The following is a 23,428-nucleotide window of genomic DNA, read 5'->3' on the forward strand; positions in this document are numbered from 1 at the left end:
ATAGATGCTTTGCCCCAGTTCTCAATGAAGCTTTGCCTTGGCTGCTTCATCAAAGCCAATGCTGAGGGATTGTGGAAGTTCTGTCCTACAATATCTGGAAGGCAACATGTTCCCACCCCCTTCTCAAGTGTGGTTGGTGAGAACGAGAGAGACAGTTTTCTCCATGAGCGCCCCCCACCTCTGGAATGCTCTCCCCAAAGAAATAAAAACAATAATAACATTATAATAATCATTGTGCCACAGGGAAGATCCAACAGGCTTGGAAATATAGCATCAGTAATCCCACCTCAAAGTAAAAAACAAATCAAGACAATGGATACAGATGTGAGAATTTACATATTGTACTTGCTTGTATGGGGAGAACAGGGTAGAGGGAATCTTCTGCCCTGGGTTTAAAATGGTTATATGTGGTTCTAGAAATTCACAAGAGATAGACCAGGACAAGAGATGTGTATGTTTTCAAAAACTCCCAGTAATTATTGGAACAACCCCCTCCAAGTTCCAATTCTTATGTCTGGTCTGTATGAGCCCACAGCCAAAAATATAAGTGAGGCTTGTCAATGCCAAACCAGATCTCATGAGAGATGAGAGGCTTTCTTTATTTGGTGGGTGAAGGTGATCTGGCAGCAGAAGAAGATATATAGTTCCATTCAGGCATGTAGCCAGGGGGGGGGCTTGGGGGGCTTCAGCCCCCCCCCCCCCCCGACATTTTGATGGTGGTTCGCAAAAAGGCCTTAATGGTGCATTATTTAAACTGTTATGTTTATTCATATCATGATCTGATCACCATACTCAATATATCCCATATGCATGGGGGTATTGGGGTAACGATACAAAAGGTTTGCTAGGCTAGACCCTCTTCCACTCAGACTCAGCCCCCCCCCCAAAACTCAGCCCCCCCTAAACCCCCCTGAAAAAAATTCAGCCCCCCCCCCCCCCCCCGAAACGAAATCCTGGCTACGGGCCTGGTTCCATTGTCATGAGACAGATCACTACCTGGTAGAATTTTGGCTTGGTAGAATCTCTGTAGGGATGAAGGACTAATTGAAATGGCCCACCCAGGAAACTTTTGCATCTGGGTGGATTCTTGTAAACCAGGCATGGGCAAACTTCTGTCTCTCCGGGTGTTTTGGGCTTCAGCTCCCAGAAATCCCAGCCAGCTCACTGGCCGTTAGGAATTCTGGGAGTTGAAGTCCAAAACATATGGAGGGACGAAGTTGCTCATGCCTGTTGTAGACTCTTTGGAATTTCTTACTGCCTGAGCAGATTATTCTGACAAAGCCTTAGTTGAAACCTTGGTTAACTTCTGGACCATTGTAATAACATAATTGTGGGGTGCTGTACTGACCCTTCCACCAGTCATGTAACCCAGAATATCAAGGCAGATAATCCACAATATCTGTTTTGAACTGGGTTATCTGAGTCCACACTGCCATATAATCCAGTTCAATGTGGATTTTATATAGCTGTGTGGAAGGGGTCTAAAAGATGATATTCAGGGAAATTCTTCATTGCCTGATAGAATTTCAGTTTCTTGAGCCCCCGGTGGCACAGTGGGTTAAAGTGCTGAGCTGCTGAGCTTGTTGACCAAAAGGTCAGAGGTTCGATTCCGGGGAGCGGCGTGAGCTTCCGCTGTCAGCCCTAGCTTCTGCCAACCTAGCAGTTTGAAAACATGCAAATGTGAGTAGATTAATAGGTATCGCTCCGGCGGAAAGGTAACGGCATTCCATGCAGTCATGTCAGCCACATGACCTTGGATGTGTCTATGGACAACGCTGGCTCTTCGGCTTAGAAATGGAGATGAGCACCACACCCCAGAGTCAGACATGACTGGATTTAATGTCAGGGGACAACCTTTACTTTTTAAAGGGTTAAGTCTGGTTTTGTTACCAAGCCATTAGATCCCCCAACAATATGGATTATATAAAATACTTGAATTGTAAGACATGGCTCTTTTGGAATATAGCCAGCCACATGGTCATTTCTAATTGCCCTAAAAAGTAACCTTTCTATGAAATTCCCCAGAACACTAACTCACCTTGCCCTTGTCTCATCTTCACCCAGAGAAAATCACTGTAATCCAATTTCCTTTATCATCTAGCATGATATTATCTAGGCTAACTCCTCATCTACAGCACTTATCTGAACTCCCTCTGTGAATCCTCTACTGTATGTAACTGTGGCTGTGGATCCTAGCCTGCACCCTCCAGGACCAATGGGAAACCAAAATGGCGTTTTTCAATTGTTCTATACTGCTTCTTTCTGTCAAATGTACTATAAATAAACCCATGTATTCACAGTTGGAGTATGTCAGTCTTTGGGAGCAGACTTCGCTGACATCCTTTCTGATCAGGAAGAATAAAAAACCCTGGTTTTGCCTTCTAACCCATTTGTGTCTGATTTGGCTTTCTAGGTTAGCTAGACACTCCAGGCTCCTTGAACTTGTGATTTTAGCAGAACTGAAATCAAATAACAGTTTTAAAATGTTTCTCATCAGTGATTGTCAAACATTGGTCCCTAGAAGTTTTGGACTTCAACTCCTAGAAGCCCCAACCAATGGGCAGGGCTTCTGAAAGAATTAGAGAATGGAGATCACTGGTCTACTCTATTCTGTTTTCTTGAATCCAACTTAAATATATTGGAATATAAAAAGAACCATTATAATCTCCCGTGTGTGGGTTGCAAGAGCTTGATTAGACTAGCTCCTAAAAACTAAATTGCATTTTCCAACTGGTTAAGCAGTTTTTTCCATCTTCCTCACTCACATGGTATCATGCTACTTTCAAGCTAGTTCCTTTAACAGCTGCAACTCCTCCGTGGGGCTTATAAATAGTGGAAGCAAACAGTGGAGGGCTTAGGCTTCTTGTTTGCTTTGTTAGCTACCACATCCTAGAAAGTCCAAACTGTTTATTAAAACAAAGCACACGGTCAAATACAATTGCTAAGGACCACAGTGCTTTCTGTTCAACTATTCACGTTTTCATTTTTTCTATATAGGGTAATGGTGTGATAAGATGATCTCATAAAGAGCAATCCAATTGGCCAGTGGCTGAAGGAGTCTAACCAGAAATTGGCTGTGGTGCATTAGAAGAGAATGGAACTTGTCGATATCTCCAACCTACCACCAACCTCAATCTCATACTCTTCAGCTTCTACAATTGCTAGTAACGGTTCCCAGCTCTTTGAATTCTAGCAACTGAGAAAGGCAACTGGGAAAGGAAACTGCTTATTAAACCATGGATCCCAACCCCTTATCTCAAAGTAGAATCTCCTTTCCTGTAATTTGAACCCACTGCTCTGAGTCCTGCGAACTTATCGCCTAAGAAACAAAGGAGCAGGGGGGCAAATCAGTCACCCCATGTGCTGCTCTTTTGCGCTGATGCTCCCCCTATCACTCATGGAAACATAGCCCGAGCAGCAGGCTCCTGTGTTGGGAGGGAAGCAGCATGTTGGGCTATAGGGCCTGTTTGGAAGGGCCCTAGCAAAAACTTTCTGACCATGAGAGCTGTTCAACAATAGAACTCTTTGCCTTGGAGTCTGGTGGAATCCCCTTTGTTGGAGGCTTTTAAACAGAGGGTAGACAGCCATCTATCAGGGATGCTTTGATTGTGCTTTCTATTATTCTGGACAGTGGTGACCAGGGGAGCTTTTGCACTATTAAAACTTGTGCGCCAGCTGCGCCCGTACCTTGGGAAGTCTGACTTGGCCACGGTGGTCAACATTCTGGTTACATCCCATATAGACTACTGCAACGCTCTCTATGTGCAGGAGCGGCTCAACCCATTAGGCAAAGTAAGCATTTGCAGTATAGTTGATTTTGCCCAGGGGCGCTCTTGAGGTGCTCTTGGGGGAAAATAGACCTTGACATATGCGAGTTGTAGTTACTGGGATGTACAGTTCACCTACAATCAAAGAGCATTATGAACTCCACCAATGATGGAATTGAACCAAATATGGCACACAAAACTCCCATGACGAACAGAAAATATTGGTTGGGGGGGGGGGGGTGCCAAAATACTGTTTGCTTACTGTTGAAAATTACCTATGGCCGCCTCTGTCTATGTGGGGTTGCCTTTGAAGACTGTCCGGAAGCTTCAAATGGTCCAATGGTCGGCAGCCAGGTTACTAATGGGAGTGGCGCTCAAGGAGCGTACAACTCCTCTGTTGCGCCAGCTCCACTGCCTGCCAGTTTGCTACCAGGCACAATTCAAAGTGCTGGCTTTAGCCTATAAAGCCCGAAATGATTCTGGCCCAACTTACCTGTCTGAGCGCATCTCCTCCTATGAACTAGCTAGGGTGTTAAGATCATCTGGGGAGGCCTTCCTCTCGGTCCCGCCTGCGTCACAAGTACATTTGGTGGGGACGAGAGACAGGGCCTTCTCAGTGGTGGCCCCTCGGCTGTGGAACGCCCTTCCTACAGATATTAGATCAGCCCCTCCCTGTTGACATTTTGGAAGAAAATGAAGACCTGGTTGCTTGAGCAGGCATTTGAATAAGCAGTGTAATGAACATAGGAATATGGAATAATTGGATGATGAGACTGGATCTTGATTTTAACTATGAGACGCTAATGAGATGTTTTATTGATTTATATTGACTGTTTATTATGCTACTATTTTAATTGTTTTAACTGTTTTATGAGCATTGAATTTTGCTGTTGTTAACGACTCTTGAGTCACCCGAGGGCTGAGAAGAGCAGTATTCAAATATAGTAAATAAATAAATAAATATGGTTCTATGTTCTACATTCTACGCTATAGAATGAACGCAGTTTGACACCTACATTCATAGTAACTACTATGATTCAGTGCTATGGAACCCTTGAAACCAGCACTCTTTGGCAAAGAAGGCTAAAGACCTTGTAAAATTACAATGCCCAGAATTTCATAGAATTAAGTCATGGCAGTTAAAGTGGTATCAAACTGCATTAATTCTGCAGTGTAGCTGCATCCAAGGGGGTTGCAGATTTTGTTCCTGGTATCTACCTCAGTTTTGGTGTCTAGTAGCAGCCTCAGTTATTGCCCCCCCAAAAAGGCATGTGCTACTTGCAGTACTTTCCAATCCATGGCCCTCCAGATGTTCTGGACTTCATCTTCCAGGATTCCTGGATGTTGGCCAAGCTTGCTGGGGCTTCTGGGAGCTGGAGTCCAATCGTTCTTAAAGTAAAAGCCAGGATTCTCCATTATTTCCTATAGGAGGATGGAGAAAGGGAAAAATCAAACATCTATTTATTTAAACAAGTGCCATTGTGCATGTTAGCCAAAAGCCTGCTTCAAAAACCAGGATTTCAGTTTTTTTCCCTAAAGGAAAGGAGGGAGGACGCCGATCTTATCTCGCTGGGGAGTGAATTCCACAAGCGGGGGGTCACCACCGAGAACGCCCTGTCTCTCATCCCCACCACATGCGTTTGCGAGGCCAGTGGGACCGAGAGCAGGGCCTCCCTGCTGGATCTTAAACTATGAGGCAGAACATAGAGGGAAATATGCCCCAAAGTTGTATCATCAGGTAACAGAGGCAAAGGTGTTTGCACCATAAGGAATTTGTTCATTTTCCTGATATATGTACTGGTAGTTTTATGAGATACTTTTCATAATTTTCAGCCAAATAGATCAGAGGAATGACTTTGCAGAACAGGCTGGCCCCAAGTTACAAACAATATATATTATATCTTTCAGGAGTGAATTTCCCTTCCGAGGGGTAGATTTCTCTTATCTCCTGTTGTCTCACCCCTGTTCCTAACTAGGAGTCATTTATAAGTTGGGCGTTTGTAACTTGAGGATTGCCAGGATTGCCTATACTTCCTAAAATTTGGTCCTCCAGGTTTTTGGGAGACTTCGACTCTCTGAAACTTCAGCTAGTCTAACCAACAGAGAAACACTGAAGTAGAGAATTGGAGATACTAACAAATTACAACTCCTAGGCTTTTGAATCATAGAGTTGGAAGAGACCTCATGGGCCATCCAGTCTAACCCCCTGCCAAGCAGGAAAATTGAATTCAAAGCACCCCCGACAGATGGCTATCCAGCCTATTTAAAAGCTTCCAAAGAAGGAGCCTCTACCACAATCCAGGGCAGAGAGTTCCAAAGCTGAACGGCTCTCACAGTCAGGAAGTTCTTCCAAATGTTCAGATGGAATCTCCTTTCTTGTCATTTGAAGCCATTGTTCCGTGTCCTAGTCTCCAGGGCAGCAGAAAACAAGTTTGCTCTCTTCTCCCTATGAATTCCTCTCACGTATTTATACATGGCTATCATGTCTCCTTTCAGCCTTCTCTTCTTCAGGCTAAATATGCCCAGCTCTTTAACCTGCTCCTCATAGGGCTTGTTCTCCAGACTCTTGATCATTTTAGTCGCCCTCCTCTGGACACATTCCAGCTTGTCAATTTCTATCTTCAATTGTGGTGCCCAGAATTGGACGTAATATTCCAGATGTGGTCTAACCAAGACAGAATAGAGGGGTAGCATGACTTCCCTGGATCTAGACCAGCGTTTCTCAACCTGGGGGTCGGGACCCCTGGGGGGGGGGGTCACAAGGGGTTGTCAAAGGAGTTGCCAAACACCATCAGAAAACACATATTTCGGATAGTCTTAGGAACCCCTTTAGCAGAGGAGGTTGAAGATCACTCTGCCTGTCCTTCTCTTCCTTTTTGGAAGCATTTTCTGTTGGTCACAGGAGTTCTGTGTGGGAAGTTTGGCCCAGTTCTATCATTGGAGGAGTTCAGAATGCTCTTTGGTTGTAGATGAACTATAAATCCCAGAAACTACAACTCCCAAATGTCAAGGTCTATTTTCCCCAAGCTCCAACAGTGTTCACATTTGAGCATATTCAGTATTCGTGCCATGTTTGGTCCAGATCTATCACTGCTTGAGTCCAGAGTGTTCTCTGGATGTAGGAGAACTACAACTCCAAAAGTCAAAGTCAATGCCCACCAAATTCTGTTGGTCATGGGAGTTCTGTGTGCCAAGTTTGGTTCAATTCCATCGTTGGTGGAGTTCAGAATGCTCTGATTGTAGGTGAACTATAAATCCCAGCAACTACAATTCCCAAATGACAAAATCAATCCCTGCCCCAACTCCACCAGTATTCAAATTTGGGCGTATCGGATATTTGTGCCAAATTTAGTGCAGTGAATGAAGATACATCCTGTATATTAGATATTTACATTACCATTCATAACAGTAGCAAAACTGCAAGTTATGAAGTAGCAACGATAATAATGTTATGGTTGGGGGTCACCACTACATGAGGACCTCTATTAAGGGGTCGCAGCTTTAAGAAGGTTGAGAACCACTGATCTAGACACTATATTCCTACTCCTTTCCACCTAATTCCAAGGAGGCCTCTCGGGTGCTGGATGAGTGCCTGGCCGCTGTGTCTATCTCGATGAGGAGGAACAAGCTGAAGATCAATCCCGACAAGACAGAGGTCCTTCTGGTCGATCGCAAACCTGACCGAGGTATAGGGTGGCAACCTGTGCTGGACGGGGTTACACTCCCCCTGAAGTCACGGGTCCACAGTTTGGGAGTCCTCTTGGATTCAACGCTCTCGCTTGAGGCTCAGGCGTCGGCGGTGTCTGGGAGGGCTTTCGCACAACTGAGACTTGTGTGCCAACTGCGACCATACCTCGCAAAGGCGGATCTGGCCGAAGTGGTCCATGCCTTGGTCACCTCCAGATTGGATTACTGCAATGCGCTCTACATGGGGCTGCCCTTGAAGACGGCTCAGAAGCTCCAACTGGTCCAACGATCAGCAGCCAGGATGCTAACTGGGGCCCCTTACAGAGAGAGGTCAACCCTCCTGTTTAAGGAACTCCACTGGCTGCCGTTTATATTCCGAGCCCAATTTAAGGTGCAGGTGCTTACCTACAAAGCCCTGAACGGTTTGGGACCAGCCTACCTGCGTGACCGCATTTCCATCTACGAACCCACGCATTCACTTCGGTCATCTGGAGAGGCCCTACTCGTGATCCCACCGGCGTCGCAAGCGCGCTTGGTGGGGACGCAGGACAGGGCCTTTTCCGTGGTGGCCCCCCAACTCTGGAACACCCTCCCCAAAGACCTTAGACAGGCCCCTTCATTGGCTGTCTTCAGAAAGAACTTAAAAACCTGGCTTTTTTGATGCGCCTTCCCAGATTAAGAAATCTCCACTACCAAGTCCCATAAGCACTTTACCAGAACCAATGATTGTTGCACATCGCACTTGCTCTAGAAGCCCTTTATACACCTCCTGTCACATCAGCACTTTTAATTCTTGTACCCACCTTTTGGCCCCGGCCCAGTTTTATTGTGTTTTAGTGTATTGTGCCTGTTGTTTATTTTGCTTTATTTTGTTTTTAATTGTTTGATTTGCTTGATTGTATTGTTATGCTGTGTTGTTGAGGCCTCGGCCTGTGTAACCCGCATCGAATCCTTTGGGAGATGCTAGCGGGGTATAAATAAAGTTTAATAATAATAATACTCCTATTGATGCAGGCCAAAATCCCATTGGCTTTCTTGGGATGGAGCAATGAAAGTTACAAGTGTAATTAAAACGGATATAATTGTCCAGTGTGCAGTCCTTGTAGGGGTGCATCTTCCACAGGTGCAACCTTGTTCTGACGAAGCACAACCTTGCTTTCACTGCCAAACTACAGTACTCTACCTCTATATGCCACCTGGCAGGGCCGAGGCGACCTACTGCGCATGTGTAGTGAAAGAGAAAGCGGGCGCTCCTGTCCTGGCAGGGGCGGTGTCGGCGTATGAGGGTCAAGGCGTGCCGTGACGTCAGGGAAGAGGAAGCAAATGCCGGAAGTGGCTGTGTTTGGGCGCTGAGGCCCGGAGGGAAGGTCGGGGCCTGTCGCTCGAGGAAGTATTCGCAGAGTGAGGCCCGTGTCGCCTTCCTCAGCCATGGATGCCGCGGCCTTGGAGCAGGACGCCGTCAAATTCGCGCAGCTGGCCGTCCAGCGGGACCAGGGAGGCCGCTACCAAGAAGCTGTCTTCTACTATAAGGTATAGGAGTGAGGTGTGCCTTGGAGATTAGCAAGGAGGCGGCTACACTGTAGAATTATTCCAGTTTGACACCACTTTAAGTGTGTCAAAGCTATGGAGATATAGTTTTACAAGGTCTAAAGCAGGCATGGGCAAACTTCGGCCCTCCAGGTGTTTTGGACTTCAACTCCCACCATTCCTAACAGCCTCAGGCCCTTTCCCCCTCAGCCGCTTAAGCTTAAGCGGCTGAGGGGGAAAAGGAAAGGGCCTGAGGCTGTTAGGAATGGTGGGAGTTGAAGTCCAAAACACCTGGAGGGCCGAAGTTTGCCCATGCCTGGTGTATAGTCTGCCAAAGAGCACTGGTGCCTCTCCACACTACAACTCCCAGGATTCCATAGCATTCAGCCATGCTAGTTAACGTGGCATCAAATTGCGTCAATTCTTCAGTGTAGATGCACCCCAACTGCAGAATTGTGTTGCTTTGAGGCCGCTTTAACTCCAGGGCTCAAGGATACAGATTTATAGTTTGGGGAGACATTTAGCTGCATCTCTCAGGGCTCATCCAGACCGGCCTTATATCCCAGGATCTCATCCCAGATTTTCTGCTGGATTATAGGAGTCCAAACTGCCAGATAATCTGGGATAAATAGAAAACCTGGGATCAGATCCTGGAATAGGAGGGGCCTGTCTGGGACTTAAGAGCCCCCTTTCTACACTGCCATATGTTGTAGTTGTGCATTCGTTCAGTCATCTCCGACTCTTCGTGACCTCATGGACCAGCCCATGCCAGAGCTCCCTGTCGGCCGTCACCACCCCCAGCTCCTTCAAGGTTAGTCCAGTCACTTCAAGGATGCCATCCATCCATCGTGCCCTTGGTCAGCCCCTCTTCCTTTTACCTTCTACTTTCCCCAGCATAATTGTCTTCTCTAGGCTTTGCTGTCTGCTCATGATGTGGCCAAAGTACTTCAGCTTTGTCTCTAGTATCCTTCCCTCCAGTGAGCAGTCCTGGAGGATGGACTGGTTGGATCTTCTCGCAGTCCAAGGCACTCTCAGAACTTTCCTCCAGCACCACAGCTCAAAAACATCTATCTTTCTTCACTCAGACTTCCCTAAGGTCCAGCTCTCACATCCGTAGGTTACTACAGGGAATACCATGGCTTTGACTAGGCGGATCTTTGCCATATAACCCAGATTAATAATAAATAATAATAAAACTTTATTTATACCCCGCCACCATCTCCCCAAGGGACTCATAGCGGCTTACATGAGGCCAAGCCCAACAACACATCAATAAAAACAACAACAAGCAAAATAAGCAATACAATTAGTATAACTCACACGTAGACCATAAAACACAAGAATGTAAAAACCTATGGTCGGGCCAAATGTAATTGTTAATATAATAGATTATCAAAGCAGGTTATCCACTTTGTCTGCTTTGAAGTGGACGATATGACTTGACATTGCCATATAATCCAATTCAAAGCATATAATCTGGATTTTACAATGCAGCATCAAAGGGGCAAGAGTGCGCTCATGCCACAACAAACTATAAATCCCAGGATTTTCTAGCATTGAACCATGGCAGTTAAAGTGTTAAACTGCTATAATTCTGCAACATGGGAAGGGGATGCTGCTGAAGCCAATTGGCACTCTCTTGTTTTGCCAAGAGATTGGATTGTATCTTTTCATTGAGGAGCATCAACACGGCCTTCCTTAACCTTAGATCTGTAACCTGCTGTATAGGTGCCATTCCCAGAACCTGAAAAGTGGCTCACAAGTGTTATTGTTTTCATGGGTTTGATTCGTCTTTCCACCTGTTGATCATATCTATTTGAAATCTATGGAATCTGGGTTTGAAGGTATCCAACATAATTTAGGGTGCTGATGACACTGGACTTTATTCCAAAAATATGTTTCTAAAAGAGCCAGCATGCTGTAGATCAGTGTTTCTCAACCTGGGGGTCGGGACCCCTAGAGGGCTCGTGAGGAGGTGTCAGAGTGGTCACCAAAGACCATCAGAAAACACAGTATTTTCTGTTGGTCATGGTGAATCTGTGTGGGAAGTTTGGCCCAATTCTGTTGTTGGTACGGTTCAGAATAATCTTTGATAGGTGAACTATAAATCCCAGCAACTACAACTCCCAAATGCCAAGGCCTGTTTCCCCCAAACCCCACCAGTGTTCACATTTGTTCATATTGAGTATTTGTGCCAAGTTTGGAGTAGATCCATCATTGTCTGAGTCCACAGTGCTCTCTGTATGTAGGTGAACTACAACTCCCAAACTCAAGGGCAATGCCCTCTAAACTCTTCCAGTATTTTCTGTTGCTCATGGGAGTCATGTGTGCCAAGATTGGTTCAATTCCATCAAAGAGTACCAAATGCTCTTTGATTGTAGGTAAACTATAAATCCCAGCAACTACAACTCCCAAATTTGAATGTATCGGGTATTTGTGTGCAATTTGGTCCAGTGAATGATAATCCATCCTGCATATCAGATACTGACATTACAATTCAGAACAGTAGCAAAATCACAGTTATGAAGTAGCAATGAAAATAATGTTATGGTTGGGGGTCAACACAACCTGAGGAACTCTATTAAGGGGTCGCGGCATTCAGAAGGTTGAGAACCACTGCTGTAGATATTTGATGTTACTGTTCCATTATCTGGGTGGAGGCCACTAGGGGGTGCTAGAGAGAAAAGGGATAGTCCATTATATGGGGGTGAAGGGCAAGGAGGAAAACCATTTTTCCCAGTTTTCCTGCTATTACCCTCCCCCCCCCCCCCAATGTCCTCAGCGTGGAAGCAACTCTCGTTTATGTTATGGGAAGGGGAAATAACAACAAAAACATAGGAAATTGTTTTCCTTCCCCCCACCACCATAAAATGGACTATCCTTCTCTCTCTCTAGTGCCCCCTGGTGGCCTCCACCCGGATGATGGAATAGTACCGATTTGACTATTGGACTCCTTACTACAGCCATTGAAACCCGCTGGATGAACTTTGGCAAATCACACAATTTCAGACCCGTAAAAACCCATGATAGGTTCACCTTATAATCACTATAAGTTAGAAACAATTTGGAGGCAAATAACAACAACATTGGGAATGCTCTTTCCAGCAGTGGTTTCTGAACGTACCCTCTTCCTTGAATCCCTAGGTGTTTAACACAAGTGAGCATATCCAAGAGGCATTATGAAGCCTATTACAAGGCTGTGAGTGTCAATATGCCCAAATAATTTCATAACAGGGAGTGCTGTATTACTTAGAGAAGAATTAGTCAGCAGTTTCTTACATGTACATCTTGAGCAAGCCCAGCAGTGCAGTCACGGAAGAGTTAAAGTCAGAAAAATAAGGCATGATTATAGGCAGGTGCATAATGTAAACAAATTACGCCATTTTTTTAAATTTTGTAATTTTGTTTTGTTATATTGCGTCATTGGTATCTGCAAGGATTAGGTTCTAGGATCTACAACACTATTACTATTGTGTTGTATCCAAAGTTATAATGACTTATTTTACATTGTTGTTATCCTCTCTGCTACTATATGACCGATGCATTTTACTCACTAGCCCTATCCTCTGAAATGTTGTAGCACAAGTCCACCCACCAGTGACGAGACATTCAACTTTGCCATTGGATGTTGGTTTGACAATTGTTTTATAATTTGTTATAATGTTGTTGTTTTTATTTTGCTTTGATTTATACTGTTGTTTTACATTTTAATGTGTTGTATTTTAACTGTATTGGGCTTGGCCCCATGTAAGCCACCCTAAGTCCCTTCAGGGAGATGGAGGCAAGGTATAAAAATAAAGTTGTTGTTGTTGTTGTTGTCGTCATCCGCCGCTGTGGATACCAAAATTTGTGGATGCTCAACTCCTATTATATGCGGTGATCTAGTAAAATAGTGTCCCTTTTATTAAATATCAAAAAGCATTACAAGAGAGAGATTAGCAGGGGGGAAGAGGGGGAAATCGTGTCAAACCATTGATAACAGAATCCATGGATGCAAAGGGCCAACCTGTGCCATAAATCTTTCTTCTCTGACAAAACTCATTTAATACAGAAGTATATTTTCATCTCCATTCAATTAAGTTCTGCACTGCTATTATACTTTGCTGTTTATTGTTTCCATATAATATTTGGAGCAGTTGTTGAAACCTGGATTAAAGGCATCCCCAGCTAGCAAAAGATTCTCTAAAATAAATTTCCAGAATGTCCTTGATCACTGATTCAGAAACATGATTTGCTTTGATTACTGTCAGATTGTAGTTATCAAATGCCATAGGTATTTCTAAAATGTTGTTTGACTTGACATCAACAATATACTTAGGGTGCGGCTATTATTCTGAAAACGGATCTTTAGTCATGCATAATTGGGCCTTATTTATAGCACACTGTCATTTCATCATTTGTCTTCCATCTTCTTTCATATATATGCCATAGTTATGTATTTTGACTGCCATATATATATATATATATATATATATATATATATATATATGTTTTTAAAAAGTCAAGGTGAGTGTTTGTCTCTGCTGCAGCACCACTCGTGGCCTTTTGGAATCTTGGGTGAAAAAATGGAGGCGGCGCAGCACTTTTGATGAGTTGGTGCTCCTTTTAGCTTCCTCCTGGATGTACTTGAGTTCTTTCCCTTCTGGGCTGTTCAAAACGGGGAAGAGTGGTTTACATATGAGTAAGAAATGCATTGCCTCAGTGGTGGCTGCCATCTTCTCCCCATGTTCACATTCCTGTTCTGGCTCCTTCTGCAGTGGTGCTATGCTCCTCAACCTTTGTTGCTGGTGCCATAAAAAATAAATACAAAAGTAAATAACAGAACAAATAATTATTTAGTATTATACCAGGGCTTTTTGGATGCCTTCTCCTTGGAATGACCCTCAACTTATCAAGGGTCATATTAAAATCTGTAATTTTGGCCTCTAAACCTATCCTCGGCATATACATAAAATCAACTTATACCTGAGTATGATGTGCTTTTGATTGCCAGTTAATTACTTCCAATACAAGTGAAGGTGTTTCTTTTTTTTCTTTGCAAAAGCTTTATATGTTTGCCTGTGCAGCTGTGGCTCAGTTGCCTAGAGCTGATTATCAAATTATGAGAAAGCAGTCTATAATTATACCTTAATTAACTAAGTGTTCTTAGTGTTTTTGCTTCTAGAGGCAGAAATATCATTGGAAAAATAGAGATAGGTTCCTACTGTACAAAAAAAGACAAAGTATTGTCATAGCAAACTAATAAAAATATACACATGTGTGAAATAGATTAACCATGGCAAGGAAGTCTTGCATATGTATAATAAAAACTTTGAATTTCTTTAGGGAATTAATTGAAAACATTTTAATAATGCTTCCATGAATGATTTTATCTCTTTTGGTAGCCTTGTTATAATTTTATGTGACTTGTTTTATAATTTTGTACCATTTTTACATGTTATATGTTATATGTATACTCTGGAGTGCCTTGTGAGCCGCCCTGAGTCCCTTCAAGGAGATTGTGGCAGGATATAAATAAAGTGTATTATTATTTATTATTTCACTTTCCTTACAAATTTGGTGGCCAAACTTTCTTAGTATGCTGGGGGTGGCAGGTGAGGCAGTTCCACTTTCTCCTTTTCTCTCTTTATAATTACATAGATATAAGGCATTCTGGAGACAGCTGCTGTTTATCTTGCCTGTTGTACATACACTTATTTAGGATCTGTAAGGAGAAAATCCTATTCCTTTCCTATTCAGATTTTAGTGCATTGCAAGCATCCTGGTATAAAAGGTGAACTTTGGGTTTCTCTGGCCCTCCTTTATTATCTTCCCAGTGATAGTACTGCTGAAAAACATCCAGATAGATCAGTGCTTCAGTGCTTCTCAACCTGTGGGTCCCCAGGTGTTTTGACCTACAACTCCCAGAAATCCCAGCCAGTTTAGGAGTTGAAGGCCAAAACATCTGGGGACCCACAGATTGAGAACCACTGAGATAGATAGATGAAGACAATGAGAGCTGGGTAAACACTAAAAGGCCTTATAACATGGTTCCTTGTAAGAGGCATTGTTAAATGAGTTATACACGTATTTTCAATGCTCTTCAAATTTAGAAGGATTCTGCGTTCATAAAGTAACTCAACACAGAGACAGATACAGGGTGAAGCAGCATAACTTCCTTTTTTTAAAATGCGCGCCATTAAGTTGGTTAAAGATGTAGCAGGGTGCTAGTGGTCTCGTTCGAGAGGCGGGAGTATAAAGTTTTGTCCTGGCACAGTTCAGTCACCATCATGTGTTGGAACAGTGAGGAACGTGCTTTTGCCATTGAGGCCTACTTTTCGAGCGGATTTGCAGTGGCCAGCCCGCTCTCCAGATTTGACCCCTTGTGATTTTTTTTCTATGGGTTTTTTTGAAATCCCGAGTTTATGTGAACCGTCCAAGGACCCTACAAGATTTGAAAATCAACATCCAGGAAGAAATTGCCAACATAACTCCTGCTATGCTGGCAAGAGTCATGACAAACGCCAGAAATCGGTTTACTCCGTGTATGGAGAATGGGGGACGTCACCTACCTAACTTGATCTTCAAAACTACGTAAAACAAAATTTTAGGTATGCGCCTAAATTATAAAAAAAATCTGATTCATACAATGGGTTTTATTAAGTTTTGAAAAAAGGAAGTTATGCTGCCTCACCCTGTACTTTAGTCTTAAGCAATTTAACTAGCTGATTACCATAGTAATCCTTTGTAAACATGGCAAGAAACACATTATGTCTTATAAAGAACTTGGGCACAGAACTTCTTGGCTAAACAAAAGCACCTTTTGCATCCTGGTAATATATGATGTTAATTCAGAGTCTGGAAAAAGATTTTTTGTGAGACTGCCATTCCCAGAAATCTCCAGCCAGCATGACCATATCTAGAGGATTCTGGGTGCTGTTTGTTTTTTTAAAAAAATCCTGAATTTTATGATAATGCATTCTTGTATCCTTGAAATAAATAGCACTGAAGCAATTAACCCACACTGGCAGATGTTGCTTGAACAGAATCTCAATTGAACTCTAAAGACTCTGTTGGTAACAGCTGTTAGAAACAGAAATTGCATCAGAATGTTTTTGTGGAGTTCTGCTAGTCACTCTTTTATTCGGAGTGTTTCTTTCCTCCAAGATGTTTTTTTCCTCCTGTCATTCTCCCACCTCATTTCTCGTCTTCCCAGGACCTGACTTGCTTTTTGATGCTTCTGAGCATGTGTTCATTCTCATTCTGCTCTCTTAGAATTTCTCATCCAGTTGTTTCTATTAAGATAAAGGTTGTCCCCTGACATTAAGTCCAGTCATGTCTGACTCTGGGGTGTGGTGCTCATCTCCATTTCTAAATCGAAGAGCCGGCGTTGTCCATAGACACCTCCAAGGTCATGTGGCTGGCATCACTGCATGGAGCGCCGTTACCTTCCCGCCGGAGCGGTACCTATAGATCTTCTTACATTTGCATGTTTTCAAACTGCTAGTTTGGCAGAAGCTAGGGCTCACACCGCTCCCTAGAATCGAACCTGCGACCTTTCGGTCAACAAGCTCAGCAGCTCAGCGCTTTAACGCACTGCGCCACCGGGGTCTCCTGTTTCTATTAAACCTGAAGATATTTTCTATTTCTGCTAAGCTTCGGTCTTCTTCTGAGCCTGCTGGTGTCTTTCTTTTGTGAGTGGCAGGTGCCATTAGCTATGTATGCAAAAGCCATCACACTGAAACGTCGGAAGTAGAAGGGAGAAGTGTTCCTGCATCCCGGCAGCCCTTGCCACATACTGAAGACTGTTTTGCACATAGCACGAATGCACAATTAATCAAATCTTGGTATTGCCAGCTCCAACTTGAGACTGTTCAAAACTGTAGAGGACTCCGATGTCATCTCCAGCTTTTGTTTAAATCTCTCTGCCCCATCCCCATTAGCCTTAATATCAAACCTGATGAAAAGTTCTGGAAAAGCTGAAAATTTACTGTGTGTTTCATGGTGTTCAGATTGGCTCTCTTTGTCCATCTGTTTTTATCCCTACCTTTTGCAACACCTTCTCAGATGATGAAATGTGACTGTCCCCAAAACCAACGCACAATTATTTATTGGCCTTGGAAACAATATTTCCATAATGTGTGTGCATTCAAGTTGTGTGTTGGCTTGTGGTGATTCCATGAATTTCATAGGGTTTACTTAGGTTAGACAATGAATGCTCAGAGGTGGCTCGCAATGGCGTTTCGCTGAAATACAGTCAATTCTCTGCAATTAAGGGTTCAACCTTCACAGGTTTCATCATTTGTTGATTAATTGTCACTATCCTATGTAATTTTAATAGGGATTTGTAAATTTGGCTCGTATTCCCAATCTCTCTGCAAGACTGCAGGTGCAAGACTTATGCAACCCTGTTAAGAGTGGAGTAGGTGACATCACAGCTGCCCTTTTGTGTCTTGCAAAAGAAGATGGATTTAATCCATAGATCCCACTGTACTTTTTGTGTCTTATAATATGGGGGTCATTATATTTGCAATTTTATCACTTTCTTCATCCTACAAATGTGATGGTCTGATTGTATGGTTTCAGCACCTGTTATTCCTTGGTGACCTTGTATCCAAATCTGATGCCGTAAGTCTTATTTTAATAAACATGTGGTGCTCTTGTGCTGAATGAATAGATGTATTATTCATAGGGATGCTAGTCACTGTATGGGAAGATTTTAGGAGCCAGTGTTACACATACAGGTCATCCCCTTTCAGAAATGGTCTGCTTCATTCATAAGCTATTTTGATTAGTATACTGCTGGTTTTGTTGTGTTAAGTTGTCATTTGTAGCCTTTATATACACATAGCTGTGAAATATGATTTATCTGTATTTTGTCGTTTAGCAAGGTTGGTAGTCGAGGCATTTTGCTCTTTTCCATTACTGTTAAGCATATAGGAGTCAAACCTTTACAAATATGTGAATTTTCAACAGACTTTTGTAGTAACTTCACAGCAATGCATCTGTCCTTTTGCCAAGCGTACTCCTATTTGTATATGCCAGTAAGATAATAAAATTAAAATAACCAGAAGGTTTAAACTTACATTTATGTTTTCTCTCTCTCCAGGAAGCTGCACAAGCACTGATTTATGCTGCAATGGCAGGATCAACATTGGAAAATATTCCAGGGAAAATAAGTGAATATTTGGAAAGGGTTCAGGCCCTACATTCTGCAGGTTAGTAAACAAAACTTGAAGGAAAAAAACGCAACCTCCTTCTTGTATTTAAAGAATCTTCCAGACACATCCTATAGCATTACCAATACCCTCACAATCCCAGTTCTTTGTTACAGTGATTAAAACTGTGCTTGAAGTAGGAACACTGTGAAGGGTATATGTTCAGTTTTCAGGGCCACATAATACCTTACCACAGCTTGAAGACCTGTCATTGTGTGTGAAGTGCCTCTCAACATTAAATGTAGATTGGCTGAAGATTGCTCTCTTGCACTGAATGCGAAACTCCGTTATAATTTTCTCATTGTATTTTCAAAGTGTGATACTTAGTTTCATCCCAGCTTTCCAGCATCACAAAAAACACCAAATTCTCCTTGAGAATGGCCTTATTCAACCTGGTCCTCTCATACTTTCCAGATCTGTTGTACTATAACTCCCATTTCCAAACCTGGCTGTTTTGGGATGATAGTGATTACAGTCCAGCATTCTGCCTGAAGACTTAACTGAGATGGATTTATTGTAGCTTGCAGTCAATATAGGACAGTACATTTTTGGACACATGAATGGAACAGCTGACAAACATTGTTTCCATGGCATATGGAAGTAACATGGTCTTGTGGTTTTGTTTGCAGGCAAATGAGCTAACAAAATTGTCTCTTTGGTCAATAAATTAAAGCTTGTGATTTTCCTCCTAATCCAGTTCATTCTCAGAAAGTTGACCCTCTGAAGTCAAAGCAGCAGTTGGAGTTGGAACGGGCCCATTTCCTGGTTACACAAGCTTTTGATGAAGATGAGAAAGGCAACGGAGATGAAGCGATAGAGCTCTACACGGAAGCTGTGGAGCTGTGTTTGAAAACAGTATGTTAAAGCTACCACATAACTTGGTGGAATTATGTTATGGTAAGACATTCTTCCATTTATGCAGATGCCTTAAAAATAGGGTGTGTGCACATATCATATCTCAGAGTATTGGCTCAATATGGTGGAGAAGGAAGCCTGTGGAAAGAAATCTGGGAAAAATAATTTCTTTTTGTGAGTAATTGGAAACTGGTGGGTTATTTTTCCAGCCGCTGTTATCAAGTCATGTTAGTTCAAAATATGATGTGAATGCACACCCTTGGACGCTGGATTAAAAAGTGGTACTTGTATTTCTTATTTTGGGATGAAATAAATCTGTATTTTCTTATTTGACACACTTTTCCTTGCATTAAATGTCACATCTTGCATCCACACTCGAGATATATTTTGGATGCGAGTTTCCTGTCCATTTACTGTGCTATCTATTTGATGTGAATACACCTCCTGCATTAAATGGGGTTAAAATACAAAGCAGATGATTTCAACCCCCTTTCAACCCTGGTGGACCCAGTCAACAATGATTATGTAACTTATTGAAGAGCTATATCTTGTATATTTCATACTTTATACAGATTTTACTGCTTAATTATACCCTCTTAGAATCCTGATTGACTGATTTACACCTTTAGCCAAAGTCGTCCAGTTGTGTTTTTAATAGTATATGCTATATTTTATTATTTATTGTTTATGGCATTGAATTATTGCTGCTTTTCTTTTTGTTTTGTAAGCCACTCTGAGTCCCTCTGGGGAGATAGGCAGGTTAGAAATAAAATTTTATATTATTATTATTATTATTATTATTTTCTTTATTCTCTCTTAACTGCTCTTCTCGAGCTGTAAAGAAGACACCCATGTGAATTAGTTGCACCCAAGTTTTATTTCATTGAGGACTACATAAAGCCCTTGGATTTCAATCGGTTCTGAGCTTGAGTAATTTATAGCAAAATTCTACATATGTCTAAGCAAATTTAAGCCTCTGAGTTGAATGAGCATTAGCCACAAGTTATTGTGCACATGGAATTGCCATTGATATGGATCTAACCCTAATTAATGCAGATACCACTTTTTAAACACAAAGCCAGCCAATAGTAAAAAATTGTTACAGGAAGAGCTCACTATCATGATGTAACTCCACCAAGTGCTATTATTTCCTTTCTCTTGATTTCTTGAATGAACTGTTTTGAAAGAGCATCATGGAAAATACCTTGCTACTTAAGACTCAATGTTTAATTTTCTTGAATATCTGCAGCTTTTCCCCTTTTCTTCTATAGTATGGAAACTAATCTAAGAGTGCATCTACACTGTAGAATTAATGTAGTTTGAGACCACTTTAGCTGCCATGGCTCAATGCTATGGAAACGTATTTTTAGTTTGGCGAGACATCAGCATTCTTTGACGGAGAAAGCTAAAAACCATGTCAAGCTTCAACACCCATACTTTATTTATTACCTTTGAAAGAAATGGGAAATGCTTTAATATAATAAAAGGTCACCCCTCTGTGGTTTGACTTTGAGTCATACATGACATGCTCGGTGAATGTGTGCTCCAGATGTTAGACCCCAGCTTCCATTAGGCCCAACCAATATGACTGTTGGGGATGGTGAGAGCTGTAGCCTAGAACCACATCTTCGTTACTTATGATGAAGAAATTGTAGAGATGTGTGAGAAGTCTGGTTACATTTAACTATACAGTGATACCTTGACTTACAAGTTTAATTCGTTCTGTGGCCAAGCTCTTAACCCAAATTGCCCTTAAGTAAAGGTAAGGTTTTCACCTTGACATCGTGTCCAACTCGGGGGGGGGGGGGTTGCTTATCTCCATTTCTAAGCCGAAGGGCCAGCATTGTCCATAGACACCTTCAAGGTCATGTGGCCAGCATGACTGCATGGAGCGCTATTACCAACCTGCCAGAGCAGTACCTATTGATCTACTCACATTTACATGTTTTTAAACTACTAGGTTGGTAGAAGCTGGGGCTAACAGCAGGAGCTCATCCTGCCCCCCAGATTCGAACCACTGACCTTTTGGTCAGCAAGTTCAGCAGCTCATTGGTTTGACTTTGAGGTCAAATCAAATTTCCCCATTGAAATTAATTGAAATGCTATTCCAGATATTATGCCCCTAACTGGTGTGGTTGTTTTTGTTCTTAACTCAGCATTTGACTACATGGAAACAGATATTTTTCCCCTAGGGTTCAAGGTGACAATGCACAAATAAACAATATTACGAAATGGTCAGAATTCTTGCTCCAGCATAGCAATTGTGTAGGAATGGTTTAAAAAGAAGTAGCTGAAATTTCCTTACAGCTGACCTCTTGGATGTTGTGTCTTTGTATGATGTACTAGCTTGACACTATTTATGGGTTTTTCAAAATCTTTTTTCAAAATTAAATGTTAAAGGCAAATGAAACTTCAGAAACAGTACTCCAAACAAAACTGAAGCAGTTGGCTCGACAGGCATTGGACAGGTAAATTTTCTCATTACTTTGTGCAAGTATATTATATGAAGGCTTCCTTCAGCTCATCTCTGTTGCATTAAGAAAATGCTTCAGCTCCTGTAATGCCGGTCACAAAAGCATGTAAATCCTATAGCAGCATGGCGGAAGGCGATTGGGGAGAGTTGGCAAATGTATTCAAGTAATTTATTCAGTTTAATAAGCAAAACCCTCATGAAATTTCTCTCAATTATTCCCTTGGCAAAGAATATGCTTCCACTAGAAAAGTGGACAAAAAGCATCCCTTGGGCTACATGCGGATGTTGACTCGTCACCAGATTTGTTGTTATTAAAAAAAACACTTCTCACATCATTAAGGTGGTGTCAAACTGATTTTCACTAAGGGAAACATCAGTCTTATATGGTTGCCTTCAAAGCACTGTTCGTAATTTTAAGACTATATAAATGTAACTATGTTGACCTTGCATTGATAGCCTTGCAGGGCCAATACAATGGCATGGTAGGCTGGATTCAGCCTATGGACCTTGTTGGGTGAGTGAGCTTATTAACAGAAGACCCTCCTCATAAATGTACAGCAGAGTAACTTATCAGCAGCAACGTGACCCAGCACCAGCAGCCAAAAGTGATTAAAATAACAAAAACACACAGACCAATTTTATCTCTTCCATTGGCGGCTTTTCTTTATAGTAAAATAAAATGGTTGTACTATTTACAAGGTTTCCATAACACAAATGAAGGTCTTTATACTTCCTTCTTTGCTTTCATGCTGGGCTTCTTTCTCATGCAGATAACCAGCTTCACTCTCACAGAGCCTCCTCTCACACCAAAGTTACACAGGAGGTTCACACTAGAGCTTCACACATGATGGCCTTCAACCTGGGGATTCCTTTCGCTGAAGCTTCTCACACCAGGCCTACCACACACGGAGGCCTACCAACACACTGAGGCCCTTCTCCCACAGAGACCTTTCACAGACTACAGAATAGCTACCTCAGATTGAGGGCTATTAAGTTACAGGAACATCTTCTTATATAGAACTACAGCTTTTGCTGAGTCGTTGCATCCATTTAACCCTTTCAGTGCTTGACTCACATTTTTGTAATTAAAAATATCTAGTTAATATTTAATATTTATGACAGACCTTGTATTGGAATTGTGTGACTTGGACCATACATAACTTGTGGAGTAGCTGTTGATGTGGACATTTACAGGTGATGAACGTTTGGGAGTATTATAGTGGTAGTAGGCCAAGATTTCCTGCATCTTGAAAATGTATGTCTTTTAATGGAGGCAGGTGAGAATACCTACATGAAAACGGTGTAGCTTATTCCAGTACCCTGTATCTTATACTAACATTGGCTTTTGGAAGAGCTGTATATTACTAAATTCCTGGCTGCACATTGTTGTTTCTTATTCAATGTAATTTTTTTCCATTTTCTTTTAATAAAAATCTTTATTATTAGCATGTAACATTGTCTGGTCAATTTCTTTGGCAACTAAGTAGACACAGTGGATTTTGTGACTTGTGTAACTTTATCAATATGTGCAGAAATCCATAAAGGTTCAACCATGTTTGAATTATGCAGCCATTATTGCTCTATTGAAAATCAAAGTTCTTTTGTATTATTTTAGAGCAGAGGCATTGAAAGACTCAAAGCCATCTCAGAAGGACAAACCAGCACCAGTGAAAGCGAATCAGCCTGTGAGAACCTTTTTCCCACTGGGACCTGATTTTTCCTTGAACGATAAGCCGCAAACCGTTAGACCTGTGCATGCCAGTGAGCCTCAGGGCCAGCGCTACACAGCAGAAGAGATTGAGGTGCTCAGGTAATAGCAGGAAATCAAGTTTTACAAGGCTTACTAATATCTGGAGGGGCTTATGCTATTTTTGTATTGGCCTCAAACTCTATTTTGGAAAAAGTTTCTCCTGCAGTGTTTC

General features: G+C 42.2%; 1 protein-coding gene across 3 annotated transcripts in view; it reads left to right on the top strand.

Annotated features, from left to right (window-relative positions):
- Positions 1–8,713: 8,713 nt before the first annotated feature.
- Positions 8,714–23,428, top strand: part of CAPN7 (calpain 7) — a 38,304-nt gene continuing 23,589 nt past the window's right edge. Inside the window, exons 1-5 of one of the 3 annotated variants that reach the window (XM_060781832.2) lie at positions 8,714–8,984; positions 18,070–18,178; positions 18,876–19,033; positions 21,434–21,501; positions 23,122–23,316. In XM_060781832.2, the coding sequence (XP_060637815.2) occupies positions 8,883–8,984; positions 18,070–18,178; positions 18,876–19,033; positions 21,434–21,501; positions 23,122–23,316 (632 nt within the window). In that variant the 5' untranslated portion in view covers positions 8,714–8,882. Of the gene's footprint in view, positions 8,985–18,069; positions 18,179–18,875; positions 19,076–21,433; positions 21,502–23,121; positions 23,317–23,428 lie in introns of those variants that run through there. The other 2 variants (XM_060781830.2, XM_060781831.2) reach the window with 2 other exon arrangements.

This window comes from Anolis sagrei, chromosome 6 (assembly GCF_037176765.1).
Source record: "Anolis sagrei isolate rAnoSag1 chromosome 6, rAnoSag1.mat, whole genome shotgun sequence".
NCBI classification, from domain to species: Eukaryota; Metazoa; Chordata; class Lepidosauria; order Squamata; family Dactyloidae; genus Anolis; species Anolis sagrei.